Source organism: Rana temporaria, chromosome 3 (genome assembly GCF_905171775.1).
Source record: "Rana temporaria chromosome 3, aRanTem1.1, whole genome shotgun sequence".
Classification (NCBI taxonomy): domain Eukaryota; kingdom Metazoa; phylum Chordata; class Amphibia; order Anura; family Ranidae; genus Rana; species Rana temporaria.
This window is the reverse complement of record NC_053491.1, coordinates 454,317,894-454,338,514: the sequence shown is the minus strand read 5'-3', so window position 1 is coordinate 454,338,514 and position 20,621 is coordinate 454,317,894. Positions and strand designations below refer to the sequence as shown.

The 20,621-nt window shown below is 44.2% G+C and overlaps 1 protein-coding gene and 3 long non-coding RNA genes across 7 annotated transcripts in view; 2 read left to right on the top strand and 2 right to left on the bottom strand.

Annotated features, from left to right (window-relative positions):
• Positions 1–5,393: 5,393 nt before the first annotated feature.
• Positions 5,394–6,029, bottom strand: LOC120933456. Of its 2 annotated transcripts, XR_005748092.1 has the most exons (3): positions 5,874–6,029; positions 5,577–5,774; positions 5,394–5,434 (listed from the first exon to the last, which is right to left on the bottom strand). It is a non-coding gene; the product is annotated as an uncharacterized LOC120933456 (long non-coding RNA). The 2 variants fall into 2 exon arrangements; XR_005748091.1 differs by lacking the exon at positions 5,394–5,434 and having other exon boundaries at positions 5,576–5,774.
• A 5,393-nt stretch (positions 6,030–11,422) lies between these two features.
• On the bottom strand, positions 11,423–12,058 carry LOC120930933. Of its 2 annotated transcripts, XR_005747786.1 has the most exons (3): positions 11,903–12,058; positions 11,606–11,803; positions 11,423–11,463 (listed from the first exon to the last, which is right to left on the bottom strand). It is a non-coding gene; the product is annotated as an uncharacterized LOC120930933 (long non-coding RNA). The 2 variants fall into 2 exon arrangements; XR_005747785.1 differs by lacking the exon at positions 11,423–11,463 and having other exon boundaries at positions 11,605–11,803.
• Positions 12,059–12,420: 362 nt separating this feature from the next.
• Positions 12,421–13,056, top strand: LOC120930932. 2 transcript variants are annotated; one of them, XR_005747784.1, is made up of 3 exons: positions 12,421–12,576; positions 12,676–12,873; positions 13,016–13,056. It is a non-coding gene; the product is annotated as an uncharacterized LOC120930932 (long non-coding RNA). The 2 variants fall into 2 exon arrangements; XR_005747783.1 differs by lacking the exon at positions 13,016–13,056 and having other exon boundaries at positions 12,676–12,874.
• A 4,916-nt stretch (positions 13,057–17,972) lies between these two features.
• LOC120933455 (NACHT, LRR and PYD domains-containing protein 3-like) overlaps positions 17,973–20,621 on the top strand; it is a 59,710-nt gene continuing 57,061 nt past the window's right edge. The window contains exon 1 of the mRNA XM_040346683.1: positions 17,973–18,056. Coding sequence (XP_040202617.1) covers positions 18,023–18,056 — 34 coding nt within the window. The 5' untranslated portion in view covers positions 17,973–18,022. The remainder of the gene's footprint in view (positions 18,057–20,621) is intronic.

The following is a 20,621-nucleotide window of genomic DNA, read 5'->3' as shown; positions in this document are numbered from 1 at the left end:
TTTGAGGATGATAGACCTCAGGTGTGGATGATCCATTCACTCCAGCGATGTAGCAGCTGTTCCTTGAATGGGATAATTGGTTGTAAATGGAGCAGTGAATGGACATTAGGGCTCAGCTAGAGTGATTCCTATCCTCCAAATCCCCCATGTTTGGCGTGCAAACAGCGCGCCCACTACTGACGTCAGCGTCAGGTGGCCGAGCTCTGATCAATCAGGGCACGACACCGTGGACATGCCGCTGGTGACGCGCCTCCTGCGCGTCACACAGCACATGACCCACGGCGTCTAGTGTGATCACAGAATCCCGAAAGGTCATGTGACGACAGCGCACCCAATCAGGTGCACGAGATGTCAGATGACTGAACATGAACGCAATACACACAGTGGAGCCACCCACTGTGCGCGTCACAGCGACGCGAATGAAGTGCGCTCAACGACCGGACAGGGAAAAATAAAGAAGTGTCCGCACAGAAGGGGCGGAAATTACTACCCACTCCAGAGAGCCTAATAGTCCATAGGTTTAGACAACAGCAATAAAATTGCAGTTTCGGGGCATCATTGAACCAGGGAACCCGGAGAAGTAAGGGAATCAAAGGATAAATGCAGGGCAAATAAAATGGGACCATTGGAGGAACGCTTCATGAAGCGAGGGCAAACTCCTGAGGATGGGGCAAAGATATTCACTATGCCTGGGTATTTCAGAACTGACAGATAAGAAAGTCTGACAGTTGAAAGGGAGATAAAGTCACCACTGCCGGGTAGGGGAGAGCCTCTAGGGCATAAAATGCCCCTGGGGCGGGCACAAAGGTGCTACTCTCCCCCGGCAGTGGATGGAGGAGCCCTCTTGTGATTGGTTGAAATGGGACCATTACGGACATCAACAACATCCAGAAAGGGCCGGTGAAGAAGCGGTACTTGACACATATGGCTCCTAGTTGGAAAGCCACAGGGTGCACTGTCAACAAATCATCAATAGTTGATCACAGGTTTACAATCAAAAAATTTCATGTATAAATCCAAAAAGAGAACTCTTTAGCTCATACATTTACAAAATCAAAATCATACAGTAATTTATAAATATAAATCCTACTTATTACAAATCTCAACCTGAAACCCCAATATCCCAAAGGGTACAGTTAGGGTTTAAATGGGGGGGGGGGGGGGAAAGGGAGGGGGGGAGAAAGAGGCGGGAAGGGGGGGGGGGGGAAGGGGAGAAAAAATTGGGGAAAAAAAAGACAATTTTAACAGTTAGTCGGTTCAGGAAAAGGGGGAAGGGGAAGGGGCAGGAGGATGATCTCCCAGTGGCATGTGGGGGCTAGTCCGTTTTCCCCGAACTGAACCCCTCTAAGAAGGGCCTAAAGCTCTCCATCTCGTTTAGTCCTGGAAAGGTTGTAGCTTTAAGGCATCTGATCCAGCGCATCTCGCGCTGGAGAAGTACCTTGTTCCAGTCCCCCCCACGTAGAGGGATATGTATTCTATCAAGAACGGAAAAGTTGACTTTGGGCATATGGTACCCATGTGCTTTGGCCACGTGTCTCCCAAGGGGTAAATATAAATTGCCAATTCTCATGGAATGCATGTGTTTTTCCACTCTTTTATAAAGAGGTTGTTTGGTCTTGCCAACGTAGAAGGAACCACACTGGCACTGCATGAGGTAGACTACTCCCCGTGTGGTACAGTTGGCAAAATGTTTTAGCGAGAGAGTCTCCCCATTGGGCAATGCCAGTGTGGTCCTCCTACCAATGACCTCACATTGCGCGCAGTGTCCACATGGGAAAGTCCCATGGGTCTTGCAGGGGTCTTTGGCAGAGTTGCCTTTGTATTCGCTCCGGACCAAAATAGTCCCCAGTGAATCCGCACGTTTAAACGTGAGCTGAGGTCTATCCAAGAGTAAATTTTGGAGGATGGGGTCCTCAGTGAGTATAGGCCAAAATTTCGTTATTATTCTTCTAATTCTTGCATGCTCATTTGAGAACCCCAAAATGATCCTTGAGTTGTTTTCTTCAGATCTGACATTTTGTGATTTGGTTTTAAAAATCAACTTGCGTCTGTCTAAGGCTTTAACTCTGTTAAACGCTTTCCGGAGACAGGTTTTGGTGTATCCCCTGGCGGATAGCCGGAGGGAGAGTGCATTGCATTGTTCGTGGAAGTCATCTTCCATCGAACAGTTTCTCCTGATTCTAAGAAACTGGCTATAGGGTATAGACCTCTTGAGGGGTTCGGGGTGAAAGCTACCCGCATGTAATATGGTATTCCCAGCGGTCTCTTTCCTAAAAAGGGTGGAGTAAATTTTACCATCGGGATCTTTTTTGATTTTAATGTCCAAAAAACTGATTTCTGATTGATCGTGAGACATGGTAAAGAACAAATTAAATTTGTTGATATTCATAAGTCTCAGAAGTTCATCGAGGCCACTTTGCGGTCCATCCCAAATAATAAAAATGTCGTCGATGTAGCGCTGCCAAATTAAAATATGGGCAGCGCACATCGACGCATTCTCTCCCAGGAGGAAATCCCGCTCCCACTCCCCCAGGTACAGGTTGGCGTAGGAAGGCGCACAGCACGTTCCCATAGCCACACCCTGTACCTGGAGGTAGTGGGAGCCCTGGAAGAGAAAGGTGTTATGATACAAAATATATTCTAACATAGTAAGGATGAAGACGTTGAACTTGAAATCAGTGGTTGGCTGCTGCTTGAGAGCCTGTTCAACAGCCCTCAACCCAGATAAATGGGGAATGCTGTTGTACAGGGTCTCAACGTCGACGGAGACCAAGATGGCGTCCGTCGGTATCGTCATATCTTCAAGCATCTGTAGCAGATGTATAGTATCTTTGGTGTAAGATGGTAGGTTGAGAACGTGTGGTCTCAAATATTGGTCAATGACCTCACTGACACCTTCAGAGATTGAGCCATTACCCGATATTATGGGTCTCCCCGGAGGGTCCACAAGGTTTTTGTGGACCTTAGGGAGAGCATAGAAGGTGGGTTGTCTGGGATGTGGGACCCTTATAAAGTCCCATAAGTCTTTAATTATGACTCCTCGATGAAAGAAGTCATCGACGAGATCATAAAATTGTTTATTGAAGCCATCAACCTGAGCTGGCGTAATTTTGAGATAACATTCCTTATTATTTAGAATTTTGAGACACATTCGCTCATAATTATTGTTGTTCATCAAGACCACATTTCCCCCTTTGTCAGAGGCTTTGATAGTAATATCTGAAAGATTTCTAAGAGTTTTCAAAGCTAGTTGTTGTTCGGAACTTAGATTTGAGTGGACACTGTCCTTTTTCATGGCTTCAAGCTCTTTGGCAGTTTCTCTGACGAAGTGGGAAATGGCTGGATTTTGATTAAGTAAAGGAAATTTATTTGATCTTCGTTTGAATCTGGACATTGGATCCTTATTTATGGTGTTATCCTCATTATCCATTTCCTCCAAATCCTCATCATCCCAAGCTCCATCCAATGTCTCATTCTCTTGAAGCAGGAGATTTAAATCCCTAAGGGCTTTGAAATCTGCTGCCTTAAGGTTAGGGGCCAGTTCTCTAAGTGGATCAATGTGTTTTGCATATAGGCTTTTGTAGAATAGCCTACGGGCAAACAAATGAATGTCTTTAACAGCATCAAATATGTTCGTACCCATATTGGGACAGAAAGAAAGTCCCAATGACAAGACCTCATGCTCTACAGCTGTGAGGCTGTGGGAGGAAAGATTGATGATGTTCAGACCTCCTCCTGGTTTAGATTCGGTAGTGTATGGGGTATGTCCATTATTGTTAAATTGGGGGATGCTACTGGCATCCCCCTTTTGTCCAAAAAATTATCCAATGCAGTACGTTGTGTTTTGGGAATGGCCCCACTATCTTTTTTGGGGAAAAGTCTGCTTCTACCGGATGGTTGATCCTTAGTGTCCCCATCAACTACTTCACTCGAGGGAGTCGTTTTTTTTCTAGGATTATTAGTAACCTGAGATAATTGTGGTACTATTGCGGCCTTTTTATTGGCCTGCTTGACTTCCCCCTCGAGGTTTTGTTTGAAGGAGGCCCCTTTCCTTTTTGATGCTACACGCCCCGTATTGGAGGACATGGAGGAGGAGGAGTTTGATGGAGTGTCAGAGGAGTAGTCTTTATGTATACCATCTAATTTGCTATTTTTCTTGGGATTTTGGTTTCTAAATCTTTTAATATTGTCCCATTTATATGCTCTCCCTTCACGAAATGCGTTTTTGTCTCTCCAGTACTTTTTTTCTTTTTTAATCAAAATTGATTTACTGAAGGTTTCCAAATGCTCCTTGAGTTTTTGTTCAAGATTAGCATATTCCTCTAAGGATTTTAGGGGAGTCAGGTTAGCGTAGAGGGCTTCAATTTCTTTATCCAGCACTTGAAGCTGCTGACGATATTTGTTTTGTAGCAGTTGCATTAGATTTTTGGAACATTCATCTAGTCTGGCCTCCCAATTACTTTTGAGCTCCTTGCTGATTGTATTCAAAATCGGAAAGATCTGAATACGTAATCCAATTGGATTAATGTGTTCACTAATGTATCTTTCCATGGACTGTATATGCCAATGCAAGGCAGCTTTTTTCTCAAGAACCTTGGTCAGGTTAAAGAAAAGGGATGCCAGATCAGATGTAAGTTGTTCCTTACCTTGGTAGTTCTTTTCAATTTGGGTCATAAGTTCTTCCCATTGACCACCCTTGAGATCCCCCATGATGTAGTAACACCGTCCTAATCGCCCTTCCTAACCAACAAGAAACGAAAAACAAAACCAAAAAAGACCAGACAAACAAACAAAACAAGGGGGGGGGGGGGGGGGGGGGGTTTTTGGCGAGAAATGTTTTAGACAAAGACAATCATAATTTCTAATCCTCCAGGGAGGAAACCCAAAAACATATGTGAAGGTGGGTGATTTAAACAGGCTCTGGACTCTGTTCTCATGGAATTACCCAATAGAGTACAGGGTAAAATATAAACCAGAGTCTGAAAGAAGAAAATTGTTTCTTTAGAAAAAAGTAGGATCCATGCCAAGATACATGAGCCTAGCGAGGTATGTGGGTGTATTATCCACCCTATAATTTATGAAAGAATTTGGCTCATGTATGGAGGCATGAGGTTGCCAACATCTCTGTATCAATTGAAAAAGATGAATACCTCTAAGTGAGGTGAGATTTTTCGGGCAACCAAAAAAATATTGTGACAACTAGGTCATAAAAATATATAAATTTTAATACATTAATTTACAACATAAACATTTCATAGTGACAACATTATTTAAAAAAATGAAAAATTCCAGGATAGAGAAAATTATTACTGCTAGAGGATCACCACACACCCCAGGACTAGGCTAAGGGTATAGGTGATCATTTATCCGACGCGTTTCAGATGTCTCAATAATACATCTTTCTTCAGGGAATAGAAAGCAGCAAGAGTTTTTCCTAAAACAAAAGAAGGGTATATAATAACATACATATAAAGTATATACCTGTGACCAAAGATTTGTTTTTTGACATTTGCAGCATGTAGAGAAGAGGGGGGAGAGATGGAAAGCTCAATATGTAAAAGGAAAGTGGAACTCACCCCTTTCCAGACACAGAGCGCCTAGATCATCCCCATGGAGCTTGTGTGTGAGCCGCAATCAGGGCAAACAAACCAGATGGTGTACTTAATGTCCATAACGATCCCCCAATCCAGAGGACTCCATAACCATGGGGGGGTGGAGTAACATAAGTCTCCACAAAGGAGTCAGCAGTCATAGAACAATAGAAGGTGTAATGGCTGGGGAGAGATTTAGGTAAATATGTACAGGGAGGGTATTAGATTCTTCACTAAAAAGTGAGACCAAAAATAGAAACAAACTCCCTAAAGTGTACTTACCACTCCCAGTGCATCAGCTCAAATAAAGGTGAACAACCATTCCAGTCAAAGAAACCAAACTTGACCAGAAGACAAAATAACCTCCAGCTCCAACAGGGGAAGGGAGGAAAGTGAATGCTGACAGGAAAACCCCCCCTGACTTCCCTTTATACTTACTTTGAGGATGATAGACCTCAGGTGTGGATGATCCATTCACTCCAGCGATGTAGCAGCTGTTCCTTGAATGGGATAATTGGTTGTAAATGGAGCAGTGAATGGACATTAGGGCTCAGCTAGAGTGATTCCTATCCTCCAAATCCCCCATGTTTGGCGTGCAAACAGCGCGCCCACTACTGACGTCAGCGTCAGGTGGCCGAGCTCTGATCAATCAGGGCACGACACCGTGGACATGCCGCTGGTGACGCGCCTCCTGCGCGTCACACAGCACATGACCCACGGCGTCTAGTGTGATCACAGAATCCCGAAAGGTCATGTGACGACAGCGCACCCAATCAGGTGCACGAGATGTCAGATGACTGAACATGAACGCAATACACACAGTGGAGCCACCCACTGTGCGCGTCACAGCGACGCGAATGAAGTGCGCTCAACGACCGGACAGGGAAAAATAAAGAAGTGTCCGCACAGAAGGGGCGGAAATTACTACCCACTCCAGAGAGCCTAATAGTCCATAGGTTTAGACAACAGCAATAAAATTGCAGTTTCGGGGCATCATTGAACCAGGGAACCCGGAGAAGTAAGGGAATCAAAGGATAAATGCAGGGCAAATAAAATGGGACCATTGGAGGAACGCTTCATGAAGCGAGGGCAAACTCCTGAGGATGGGGCAAAGATATTCACTATGCCTGGGTATTTCAGAACTGACAGATAAGAAAGTCTGACAGTTGAAAGGGAGATAAAGTCACCACTGCCGGGTAGGGGAGAGCCTCTAGGGCATAAAATGCCCCTGGGGCGGGCACAAAGGTGCTACTCTCCCCCGGCAGTGGATGGAGGAGCCCTCTTGTGATTGGTTGAAATGGGACCATTACGGACATCAACAACATCCAGAAAGGGCCGGTGAAGAAGCGGTACTTGACACATATGGCTCCTAGTTGGAAAGCCACAGGGTGCACTGTCAACAAATCATCAATAGTTGATCACAGGTTTACAATCAAAAAATTTCATGTATAAATCCAAAAAGAGAACTCTTTAGCTCATACATTTACAAAATCAAAATCATACAGTAATTTATAAATATAAATCCTACTTATTACAAATCTCAACCTGAAACCCCAATATCCCAAAGGGTACAGTTAGGGTTTAAATGGGGGGGGGGGGGGGGGAGGGGGGGGGGGGGGAAAGGGGGGGGGGGGGGGGGGGGGGAAGGGGGGAAAAAATTGGGGAAAAAAAAGACAATTTTAACAGTTAGTCGGTTCAGGAAAAGGGGGAAGGGGAAGGGGCAGGAGGATGATCTCCCAGTGGCATGTGGGGGCTAGTCCGTTTTCCCCGAACTGAACCCCTCTAAGAAGGGCCTAAAGCTCTCCATCTCGTTTAGTCCTGGAAAGGTTGTAGCTTTAAGGCATCTGATCCAGCGCATCTCGCGCTGGAGAAGTACCTTGTTCCAGTCCCCCCCACGTAGAGGGATATGTATTCTATCAAGAACGGAAAAGTTGACTTTGGGCATATGGTACCCATGTGCTTTGGCCACGTGTCTCCCAAGGGGTAAATATAAATTGCCAATTCTCATGGAATGCATGTGTTTTTCCACTCTTTTATAAAGAGGTTGTTTGGTCTTGCCAACGTAGAAGGAACCACACTGGCACTGCATGAGGTAGACTACTCCCCGTGTGGTACAGTTGGCAAAATGTTTTAGCGAGAGAGTCTCCCCATTGGGCAATGCCAGTGTGGTCCTCCTACCAATGACCTCACATTGCGCGCAGTGTCCACATGGGAAAGTCCCATGGGTCTTGCAGGGGTCTTTGGCAGAGTTGCCTTTGTATTCGCTCCGGACCAAAATAGTCCCCAGTGAATCCGCACGTTTAAACGTGAGCTGAGGTCTATCCAAGAGTAAATTTTGGAGGATGGGGTCCTCAGTGAGTATAGGCCAAAATTTCGTTATTATTCTTCTAATTCTTGCATGCTCATTTGAGAACCCCAAAATGATCCTTGAGTTGTTTTCTTCAGATCTGACATTTTGTGATTTGGTTTTAAAAATCAACTTGCGTCTGTCTAAGGCTTTAACTCTGTTAAACGCTTTCCGGAGACAGGTTTTGGTGTATCCCCTGGCGGATAGCCGGAGGGAGAGTGCATTGCATTGTTCGTGGAAGTCATCTTCCATCGAACAGTTTCTCCTGATTCTAAGAAACTGGCTATAGGGTATAGACCTCTTGAGGGGTTCGGGGTGAAAGCTACCCGCATGTAATATGGTATTCCCAGCGGTCTCTTTCCTAAAAAGGGTGGAGTAAATTTTACCATCGGGATCTTTTTTGATTTTAATGTCCAAAAAACTGATTTCTGATTGATCGTGAGACATGGTAAAGAACAAATTAAATTTGTTGATATTCATAAGTCTCAGAAGTTCATCGAGGCCACTTTGCGGTCCATCCCAAATAATAAAAATGTCGTCGATGTAGCGCTGCCAAATTAAAATATGGGCAGCGCACATCGACGCATTCTCTCCCAGGAGGAAATCCCGCTCCCACTCCCCCAGGTACAGGTTGGCGTAGGAAGGCGCACAGCACGTTCCCATAGCCACACCCTGTACCTGGAGGTAGTGGGAGCCCTGGAAGAGAAAGGTGTTATGATACAAAATATATTCTAACATAGTAAGGATGAAGACGTTGAACTTGAAATCAGTGGTTGGCTGCTGCTTGAGAGCCTGTTCAACAGCCCTCAACCCAGATAAATGGGGAATGCTGTTGTACAGGGTCTCAACGTCGACGGAGACCAAGATGGCGTCCGTCGGTATCGTCATATCTTCAAGCATCTGTAGCAGATGTATAGTATCTTTGGTGTAAGATGGTAGGTTGAGAACGTGTGGTCTCAAATATTGGTCAATGACCTCACTGACACCTTCAGAGATTGAGCCATTACCCGATATTATGGGTCTCCCCGGAGGGTCCACAAGGTTTTTGTGGACCTTAGGGAGAGCATAGAAGGTGGGTTGTCTGGGATGTGGGACCCTTATAAAGTCCCATAAGTCTTTAATTATGACTCCTCGATGAAAGAAGTCATCGACGAGATCATAAAATTGTTTATTGAAGCCATCAACCTGAGCTGGCGTAATTTTGAGATAACATTCCTTATTATTTAGAATTTTGAGACACATTCGCTCATAATTATTGTTGTTCATCAAGACCACATTTCCCCCTTTGTCAGAGGCTTTGATAGTAATATCTGAAAGATTTCTAAGAGTTTTCAAAGCTAGTTGTTGTTCGGAACTTAGATTTGAGTGGACACTGTCCTTTTTCATGGCTTCAAGCTCTTTGGCAGTTTCTCTGACGAAGTGGGAAATGGCTGGATTTTGATTAAGTAAAGGAAATTTATTTGATCTTCGTTTGAATCTGGACATTGGATCCTTATTTATGGTGTTATCCTCATTATCCATTTCCTCCAAATCCTCATCATCCCAAGCTCCATCCAATGTCTCATTCTCTTGAAGCAGGAGATTTAAATCCCTAAGGGCTTTGAAATCTGCTGCCTTAAGGTTAGGGGCCAGTTCTCTAAGTGGATCAATGTGTTTTGCATATAGGCTTTTGTAGAATAGCCTACGGGCAAACAAATGAATGTCTTTAACAGCATCAAATATGTTCGTACCCATATTGGGACAGAAAGAAAGTCCCAATGACAAGACCTCATGCTCTACAGCTGTGAGGCTGTGGGAGGAAAGATTGATGATGTTCAGACCTCCTCCTGGTTTAGATTCGGTAGTGTAGGGGGTATGTCCATTATTGTTAAATTGGGGGATGCTACTGGCATCCCCCTTTTGTCCAAAAAATTATCCAATGCAGTACGTTGTGTTTTGGGAATGGCCCCACTATCTTTTTTGGGGAAAAGTCTGCTTCTACCGGATGGTTGATCCTTAGTGTCCCCATCAACTACTTCACTCGAGGGAGTCGTTTTTTTTCTAGGATTATTAGTAACCTGAGATAATTGTGGTACTATTGCGGCCTTTTTATTGGCCTGCTTGACTTCCCCCTCGAGGTTTTGTTTGAAGGAGGCCCCTTTCCTTTTTGATGCTACACGCCCCGTATTGGAGGACATGGAGGAGGAGGAGTTTGATGGAGTGTCAGAGGAGTAGTCTTTATGTATACCATCTAATTTGCTATTTTTCTTGGGATTTTGGTTTCTAAATCTTTTAATATTGTCCCATTTATATGCTCTCCCTTCACGAAATGCGTTTTTGTCTCTCCAGTACTTTTTTTCTTTTTTAATCAAAATTGATTTACTGAAGGTTTCCAAATGCTCCTTGAGTTTTTGTTCAAGATTAGCATATTCCTCTAAGGATTTTAGGGGAGTCAGGTTAGCGTAGAGGGCTTCAATTTCTTTATCCAGCACTTGAAGCTGCTGACGATATTTGTTTTGTAGCAGTTGCATTAGATTTTTGGAACATTCATCTAGTCTGGCCTCCCAATTACTTTTGAGCTCCTTGCTGATTGTATTCAAAATCGGAAAGATCTGAATACGTAATCCAATTGGATTAATGTGTTCACTAATGTATCTTTCCATGGACTGTATATGCCAATGCAAGGCAGCTTTTTTCTCAAGAACCTTGGTCAGGTTAAAGAAAAGGGATGCCAGATCAGATGTAAGTTGTTCCTTACCTTGGTAGTTCTTTTCAATTTGGGTCATAAGTTCTTCCCATTGACCACCCTTGAGATCCCCCATGATGTAGTAACACCGTCCTAATCGCCCTTCCTAACCAACAAGAAACGAAAAACAAAACCAAAAAAGACCAGACAAACAAACAAAACAAGGGGGGGAGGGGGGGGGGGGGTTTTTTGGCGAGAAATGTTTTAGACAAAGACAATCATAATTTCTAATCCTCCAGGGAGGAAACCCAAAAACATATGTGAAGGTGGGTGATTTAAACAGGCTCTGGACTCTGTTCTCATGGAATTACCCAATAGAGTACAGGGTAAAATATAAACCAGAGTCTGAAAGAAGAAAATTGTTTCTTTAGAAAAAAGTAGGATCCATGCCAAGATACATGAGCCTAGCGAGGTATGTGGGTGTATTATCCACCCTATAATTTATGAAAGAATTTGGCTCATGTATGGAGGCATGAGGTTGCCAACATCTCTGTATCAATTGAAAAAGATGAATACCTCTAAGTGAGGTGAGATTTTTCGGGCAACCAAAAAAATATTGTGACAACTAGGTCATAAAAATATATAAATTTTAATACATTAATTTACAACATAAACATTTCATAGTGACAACATTATTTAAAAAAATGAAAAATTCCAGGATAGAGAAAATTATTACTGCTAGAGGATCACCACACACCCCAGGACTAGGCTAAGGGTATAGGTGATCATTTATCCGACGCGTTTCAGATGTCTCAATAATACATCTTTCTTCAGGGAATAGAAAGCAGCAAGAGTTTTTCCTAAAACAAAAGAAGGGTATATAATAACATACATATAAAGTATATACCTGTGACCAAAGATTTGTTTTTTGACATTTGCAGCATGTAGAGAAGAGGGGGGAGAGATGGAAAGCTCAATATGTAAAAGGAAAGTGGAACTCACCCCTTTCCAGACACAGAGCGCCTAGATCATCCCCATGGAGCTTGTGTGTGAGCCGCAATCAGGGCAAACAAACCAGATGGTGTACTTAATGTCCATAACGATCCCCCAATCCAGAGGACTCCATAACCATGGGGGGGTGGAGTAACATAAGTCTCCACAAAGGAGTCAGCAGTCATAGAACAATAGAAGGTGTAATGGCTGGGGAGAGATTTAGGTAAATATGTACAGGGAGGGTATTAGATTCTTCACTAAAAAGTGAGACCAAAAATAGAAACAAACTCCCTAAAGTGTACTTACCACTCCCAGTGCATCAGCTCAAATAAAGGTGAACAACCATTCCAGTCAAAGAAACCAAACTTGACCAGAAGACAAAATAACCTCCAGCTCCAACAGGGGAAGGGAGGAAAGTGAATGCTGACAGGAAAACCCCCCCTGACTTCCCTTTATACTTACTTTGAGGATGATAGACCTCAGGTGTGGATGATCCATTCACTCCAGCGATGTAGCAGCTGTTCCTTGAATGGGATAATTGGTTGTAAATGGAGCAGTGAATAGACATTAGGGCTCAGCTAGAGTGATTCCTATCCTCCAAATCCCCCATGTTTGGCGTGCAAACAGCGCGCCCACTACTGACGTCAGTAGTGGGCGCGCTGTTTGCACGCCAAACATGGGGGATTTGGAGGATAGGAATCACTCTAGCTGAGCCCTAATGTCTATTCACTGCTCCATTTACAACCAATTATCCCATTCAAGGAACAGCTGCTACATCGCTGGAGTGAATGGATCATCCACACCTGAGGTCTATCATCCTCAAAGTAAGTATAAAGGGAAGTCAGGGGGGGTTTTCCTGTCAGCATTCACTTTCCTCCCTTCCCCTGTTGGAGCTGGAGGTTATTTTGTCTTCTGGTCAAGTTTGGTTTCTTTGACTGGAATGGTTGTTCACCTTTATTTGAGCTGATGCACTGGGAGTGGTAAGTACACTTTAGGGAGTTTGTTTCTATTTTTGGTCTCACTTTTTAGTGAAGAATCTAATACCCTCCCTGTACATATTTACCTAAATCTCTCCCCAGCCATTACACCTTCTATTGTTCTATGACTGCTGACTCCTTTGTGGAGACTTATGTTACTCCACCCCCCCATGGTTATGGAGTCCTCTGGATTGGGGGATCGTTATGGACATTAAGTACACCATCTGGTTTGTTTGCCCTGATTGCGGCTCACACACAAGCTCCATGGGGATGATCTAGGCGCTCTGTGTCTGGAAAGGGGTGAGTTCCACTTTCCTTTTACATATTGAGCTTTCCATCTCTCCCCCCTCTTCTCTACATGCTGCAAATGTCAAAAAACAAATCTTTGGTCACAGGTATATACTTTATATGTATGTTATTATATACCCTTCTTTTGTTTTAGGAAAAACTCTTGCTGCTTTCTATTCCCTGAAGAAAGATGTATTATTGAGACATCTGAAACGCGTCGGATAAATGATCACCTATACCCTTAGCCTAGTCCTGGGGTGTGTGGTGATCCTCTAGCAGTAATAATTTTCTCTATCCTGGAATTTTTCATTTTTTTAAATAATGTTGTCACTATGAAATGTTTATGTTGTAAATTAATGTATTAAAATTTATATATTTTTATGACCTAGTTGTCACAATATTTTTTTGGTTGCCCGAAAAATCTCACCTCACTTAGAGGTATTCATCTTTTTCAATAGGTTCTACTGATGAAGGCCAATGAGAGGCCGACATGCGTTTAGAGGGGAGGAGTCGAATCTGTGATGTCAGGCGAAGATCTGCGGTGAATGAGCTGGTGATTTGATACATGCTGGGGCAAATCCACAGAGAGAGTACGCCGGCGTATCTCCTGATACACCAGCGTACTTTCAAATTTCCTGCGTCGTATCTTTGGTTTGAATCCTCAAACCAAGATACGACGGCATCTGGGTTAGATCCGACAGGCGTACGGCTTCGTACGCCTTCGGATCTTAGATGCAATACTTCGGCGTCCACTGGGTAGAGTTCTCGTCATTTTTCCGCGTCGAGTATGCAAATTAGCTATTTCCGACGATCCAGGAACGTACGCGCGGCCGTCGCATTCTCTTACGTCGTCTCTAGTCGGCTTTTTCCGGCGTATAATTAAAGCTGCTTTTTTGCGGCGTATAGTTAGACTTGCCATGTTAAGTATGGCCGTCGTTCCTGCGTTTATTTTGAATTGTTTTATTTTTTTTGCGCAAGTCGTTCGTGAATCGGGATGGACGTAATTCACGTCTATGTTAAAAAATATGACGTCCTTGCGACGTCATTTAGCGCAATGCACGGCGGGAAATTTAGGGACGGCGCATGCGCAGTTCATTCGGCGCGGGGATGCGCTTCATTTAAATGAAACACGCCCCCTAATCGCCGATTTGAATTACGCCACCAGAGATAGACTACGCCGTCTTAACTTACGGCGCAAAATCTTTAAGGATTCGAACTAAAGCCAGGTAAGGTACAGCGGCGTAGCGTATCTCTGATACGCTGCACGGGTGCAGATCTCTGTGGATCTGCCCCTCCGTTTTTATTGTTTTTTTCTTGTAAGTGTAACTTTTTATTTTTTTTTATTTTAAGAAATTTAAAAGCAGAGAACACTATGGTACTTGTGTTTTTTGTTTCGTGTCCTTAACCCCTGGAAATATAAGTGGAATTGATTATTAAAAAGCGAATGGAGGAAGGTGGTGTTTGGAGACAATTCAAACGTTGATTCAAACACAGAGGTACAGTCTGGGGACTGTAGGAATTACTATTATTGGTAAAGTGGATTGATCCTGGTGGACACAAGGAGTGATCTGTCACTTACAAGAAATAACAATAAAAACAGCATGTATCAAATCACCAGCTCATTCACCGCAGATCTAGACTCACAGTGCTTCGCCTGACATAACAGATTTGACTACTCCGCTCTAAACGCGTGTCGGCCTTTCATTGGCCTTCATCAGTAGAACCTAAGGAGTGATCTGTCTATGAGTTTTATACTCATCCTTGAGGTGAGCAGGCATTTAGCAGGTGGTGTGCACTGAATATTGGATCCATTTAAATAGGATTTTACACAGTGGTGACAGCTTTGGAAACGTACATATGAACTGTTTTTTTTTTATAAATTATAATTTATTTTTCATAAATTGTTTTATGGAATGTATAGTTATTTGCTTATATAAGATTTATAGATACGCATCGCTGCACTATTTTCACAAAATGTATATAATATAATGTATATACCATTTTAAGATAGCACGACATGGGCAATTTATATACTGTATATATATACACCGTATTTATCGGCGTATACCGCGCACTTTTTTTCCCTTAAAATCAGGGGGAAATCGTGGGTGTGCGATATACGCCGATCCCCGCCGATCCCGGCTGTCTAGAGCCGAGCACTCGGCTAGGCTCGGCCACGCTCGGCTCCGCCCGCCGCAGCCTAGAGCCAGGCTGAGCCGAGCCAAGTGTACTGCGCACTCGGATAGGCTCGGCCACGCTCGGCTCCGCCCACAGCCACGTAAGAGGAGCTGGGAGAAGCCGAGACACGCCGAGAGGAGCCGAACACACAGAAAATCTGGCTCCTCTCAGCGCCAAATCCAAAAATAAACACCGCTGCAACCCGGGCAAGGTGCGGATGGACATGCTGGACAGAGATGGACGGAGACGAACACCTGGATGGAGGCCACAGACGGACACCTCCAAAGCCGCAAATGGACACCCACAAGGCTGGACGGACCCTGCGCAAGGAAGCCGCAGACGGACACCCAAAAGGCTGGAAGGACCCCGCGCAAGGCCGCAGACGAACGCCGGACAAGGCCGCCGATGGACGCAGGGCAAAAATGTAAGTTTTCTTTTTTTTCCTTAAACTACCTTTCTAAGCTTGGGGTGCGCGTTATACTACGGCGAGCGGTATACCCCGATAAATACGTTATATATATTTATTCCATGCCACGTCACATTTAAAGATTACATTTGGATTGCAGTTTTGCAGGTCGGGAGTTAGAGACTCTGGAAAGGGGTTGGTTTTCCTCCATATGGGGTGTTCCAAGATTTTTATATATATACACAAGCACACACACACATACTATGTTACCAAAAGTATTGGGACACCTACCTTCACGCACATGAAATTTAATGACATCCCAGTCTTAGTCCGTAGGGTTCAATATTGAGTTGACCCACCCTTTGCAGCTATAACAGCGTCAACTCTTCTGGGAAGGCTGTCCACAAGGTTTAGGAGTGTGTCTATGGGACTGTTTGATCATTCTTCCAGAAGTGCATTTGTGAGGTCAGGAACTAAAAGGCCGGACTCATAATCTCCACTCTAATTGATCCCAAATGTGTTATATCGGGTTGAGGTCAGTACTCTGTGCAGGCCAGTTTAGTTCCTTCACCCCAAACTTACTCATCCATATCTTTATGGACATGGGAAAGAGGAACTAAGAGCCAGGCCTTCTCATCCATATCAGGGCCTGACCTCATAAATGTGCTTCTGGAAGAATGGTCAAACATTCCCAAAGACACAGCTGTTATAGCTGCAAAGGGTGGGACAACTTAATATTAATCCCTACGAACGTCCATAGAGGGCGCCCGGGAGCCGCCCCCCCTCCCCCAGTCAGTAAAAAAAAAAAAATCTAAAAAAAATATAATTTTTTTTTAATTTAAACATGTCCCTTTAAGGAAAAAAAAATTCCAAAAAAGGTCCTTAGGTGCACTGTGTCCTTGTGCCGGGCACCGGGCAGAGTGCAGTGTGGGTAGCGCCACGTCTGTGCAATCACGGGATTGCAGACGAGGCGCTACATTGGCAGCAAAAAAATGCCTTTGTGGCGCTCTCCATCGCGCCACTTGCTTCCGACGTGATGGACTGTATTGTTATGGCTCGGGTGCACACTTTCTGTGTGCACCCGCACGTCTCTGTGCTAGTCCCGACCGTCACAGGCAGAACAGGAAGTGACGTTGGGACTCTCGAGCTTAGTGCGCCTGGAACTGTTGAACACTCAGCCAGCTAGTCTGCGACTGTATGCAAGCCACAGGACACAGGACAGCAGCATCAGCCAATTGTAAGATATCCACTGTCCAGCAGTTTCTCTGAGAGAGGGAGCGGGCGGCAGCTCCTTCTAGTGTCCAGACTGCACACCGTCTGTAAGCCCCTCTTTCCTCTCTTCTGTGTAACATATGCAGTACTTAACTTTTCACCTTGTACTCCATGTACATATACTCCCTGTACTCCATGAACTCAGCGACAGCATCAGTTTAACCCCTACCAGGCATATTTTTGGAGATGGTGGACAAGTGCAGAAGCGATAAGGCAACGTGTAGGGGGATGGGGGGGCAATATGTACATGGAGGATGCAATACATGAAGGGATGTGTAAAAGGAAATGGGGTAAATGTGGGCAAGAGGGGGTATTGTGTACTTGGAGGGTGTACTACATACAGAGAGGGGGGGGGGGGGTAATATGTACAGGGGGATGGGGAAATATGTACAGGGGGGTAATATGTACAGGAGGGGGTAATATGTACAGGGGGGATGATGAAATATGTACAGGTGGGTGTAATATGTACAGGGAGGAGGGTAATATGTACTCTGTGCTGCGATGCTGGGGCTGTATACTCTGTGCTGCGATCCTGGGGCTGTATACTGTGTGCTGCGATGCTGGGGCTGTATACTCTGTGCTGTGATGCTGGGGCTGTATACTCTGTGTTGCGATGCTGGGGCTGTATACTCTGTGCTGTGATGCTGGGGCTGTATACTCTGTGTTGCGATGCTGGGGCTGTATACTCTGTGCTGCGATCCTGGGGCTGTATACTCTGTGCTGCGATGCTGGGGCTGTATACTCTGTGCTGCGATCCTGGGGCTGTATACTCTGTGCTGCGATCCTGGGGCTGTATACTCTGTGCTGCGATGCTGGGGCTGTATACTCTGTGCTGCGATCCTGGGGCTGTATACTCTGTGCTGCGATGCTGGGGCTGTATACTCTGTTCTGCAATGCTTTGGCTGTACACTCTGTGCTGCGATGCTGGGGCTGTATACTCTGTGCTGTGATGCTGGGGCTGTATACTCTGTGCTGTGATGCTGGGGCTGTATACTCTGTGCTGTGATGCTGGGGCTGTATACTCTGTGCTGTGATGCTGAGCTGTATACTCCTGACACTATGGGTGGAAGCAAGTGGAATACAGGTGACGGAGTGAGTATTCTATAAGGGGTGGGGCTTATGGGAAGTGGGAGGGGTCAAAAAGGAAGGGCGGGGTCTGACGCCCACCATCATAAAACTTCACCAGCCGCCACTGTTATAGACTAATGAATCAAGGTTGGCTTAATGTTCAGTACTTATCTTGTCAATGTATCTAGGTGTATGTTGTAATGGCTTGATTTCTGCTGCAATTTACCAACTAAAAGGATGAAAAGGCGCCAGGAAATTGTCATCAATGCTGGTAAGCAAAACTTAATTATTCTCTTAACTTTTAAAGATAATCTTTTATGTAAATATGACTTAAGAAAAACTTAGGCCACGTACACACGATAGGATCGCCAGAGGACAACGGTCTGAAAGACCGTTTTCATCAGTCCAAACCGATCGTGTGTAGGCCCCATAGGTTATTTAACCTTCGGTCAAAAAAACGAGAACTTACTTTAAAATTTAACTGATGGACGCCTAACCGATAGGTCAAAACCGATCGTTAGTATTTAAAAGCATTGGTTAAAAACCCGCGCATGCTCTGAATCAAGTCGACGCATGGTTGGAAGCATTGAACTTCATTTTTTTCAGTACATCTGTGTGTTTTACGTCACCGCGCTCTGACACAATCGGTTATTTAACCGATGGTGTGTAGGCACGACGGACCATCAGTCAGCTTCATCGGACCGTTCTCATCGGATGGACTGATCGTGTGTACGAGGCTTTAGTGACACAAAATTATATCCTCATTGTCCAAATAATCCATCCACTACTTAATGGCCCTGTAATCAATTTTTTTTTTCTGAAATAGTTCCTTGCTGTGTTTTTGCGCCTCCTTTGTGATCTCCTGAACCTCTCCTTTTCCTCATACTTCTGTTGGATTTGAACAAGCAGTCCACGTTATTTGCAGTCGTGTGCACTACTCTATGTACACCATAAATTCACAGTCTATCTTAGGTGTGGGTAAGAGAGGGTGGGGCTATGGAGAACAAACGTAAGCACCCTCTGTTGGATCATAGCTGCAAAAAAAAGTCATTTGGAGAAGGCTGATGCCCCGTACATACAGCTGGTTTTCCCGCCGGAAAAAGTCCGATGAGAGCTTTTGGCCGGGAATCCCGACCATGTGCATGCTCCATCGGACTTTTTCCGATGGGAAAACTGTCAAAAACGGCCGGCAAAGAAAGAGAACTGGTTCTCTATTTTCCTGTCGGGAGACTTTTTACCATCGGAAATCCCGACCGTGTGTACAGGGCATGAGAATAATAGAGGGGACTTTTTTAAATTAAGAATTCATACTTTATTTTTTCTTTTAAACCAGAGTTTAGTGGCACTGTAAGATTACTATTAGGGCTAGCTTTAGTTGTACAGTGAAACCTCGGATTACGAGTAACGAGCGCTTCGCAATACAAGCAATTTTTTTTTAAATCCTGTTGTCTCGCAATACAAGCAGCATTCAAGCCTCTGCGGGAGGGGCGGGAGCCTAGTGGAGCCGATTGGAGCCGTTCGGAAACTCGCAAATACTCAGTTTCCGTGCCTTTCCGAGTTCAGCCGAGCTGTCCCCAAGTATTTCTGAGGCTCTCCGGCACCCCCCACCTCTGGCCACATGTGGTATTACATGCCATAGAAGTCAATGCGGAACAAATTATTTTCGTTTTCATTGACTTCTATGGGGAAACTCACTTTGATATGCGATTGCTTTGGATTACGAGCATTCTCCTGGAACAGATTATGCTTGTAAACCAAGGTTCCACTGTAATGTGAAAGTAAAGGTTGCCAATTGGGTCACCATTAGGGTCAGAATTAGAAAACAAAGCCGTGCCATTTTTCAAGCACATTCATCTAAGCAAATTATATGACGAAATTTGAAACACGTTTCAATCAAAATTTGTGGGAAATCAATTTTGGTGAAAAGGCTCATCCCTAACATTTGAGATGATAGTGTGATTAGGATACATACTGAGAGGCTTCTAATTATAATATCATATTATAATGTGCACAACTCAGTTTAGATCACCTTGACATTACGTTTTTTGGGTGAACCAGCCTTGTCCCACTGGCTACCGAGGCAATGGCATTAAATCAGAGGATGAAAGCAGGGCCGCCATCCAGGAATTATGGGGCCCCTATACATAGCTTCAGGCATGGGCCCCCTGGAGCAGAGAACTGGGGGGGGGTGCTGCCGCCTCAAATTAAGAAGCGGGGGGTGCCGCCGCTAAATGAGAAGTGGGGGGTGTGAATTGAGAAGCGGGGGGGGGGGTGCCATGAATTAGGGGGTTGCCCTGGGGACCTCTGGGCCCCTTACAAAAAGAACATATATATATATATATATATATATATGTATATATATATAAAAAAGGGGGGTAGCCATCCGGGGCCCTGGGGATAAAAAGAGAAAAGGAAAAAAAAGAAATAAAAAATATATATATAAAAATAATATAATTTTTTTATAAAAAATAGGGGGGGGGGTTGCCATCCGGGGTCCTGGGGACCTCCGGGCCCTTTAATAAAAATATATATATATATATATATATATATATATATATATATATAAAACAAAATAATATTTTTTTTTTTATAAAAAAATAAAATAAAAAAAAAGGGGGTAGCCATCCGGGGCCCTGGGGATCTCTGGGCCCTTTAATAAAAAGAAATAAAATAAATTATATATATATATATATATATATATATATATATATATATATATATATAAAAAGGGGGTTGCTATCCTGGGACCTCCGGGGCCATTTAAAAAAAAGAAAAAAGAAAAAATTATATATATAGAAAAAAAGGAAGAAAAAAGGGGTTGCCATCTTGGGACCCT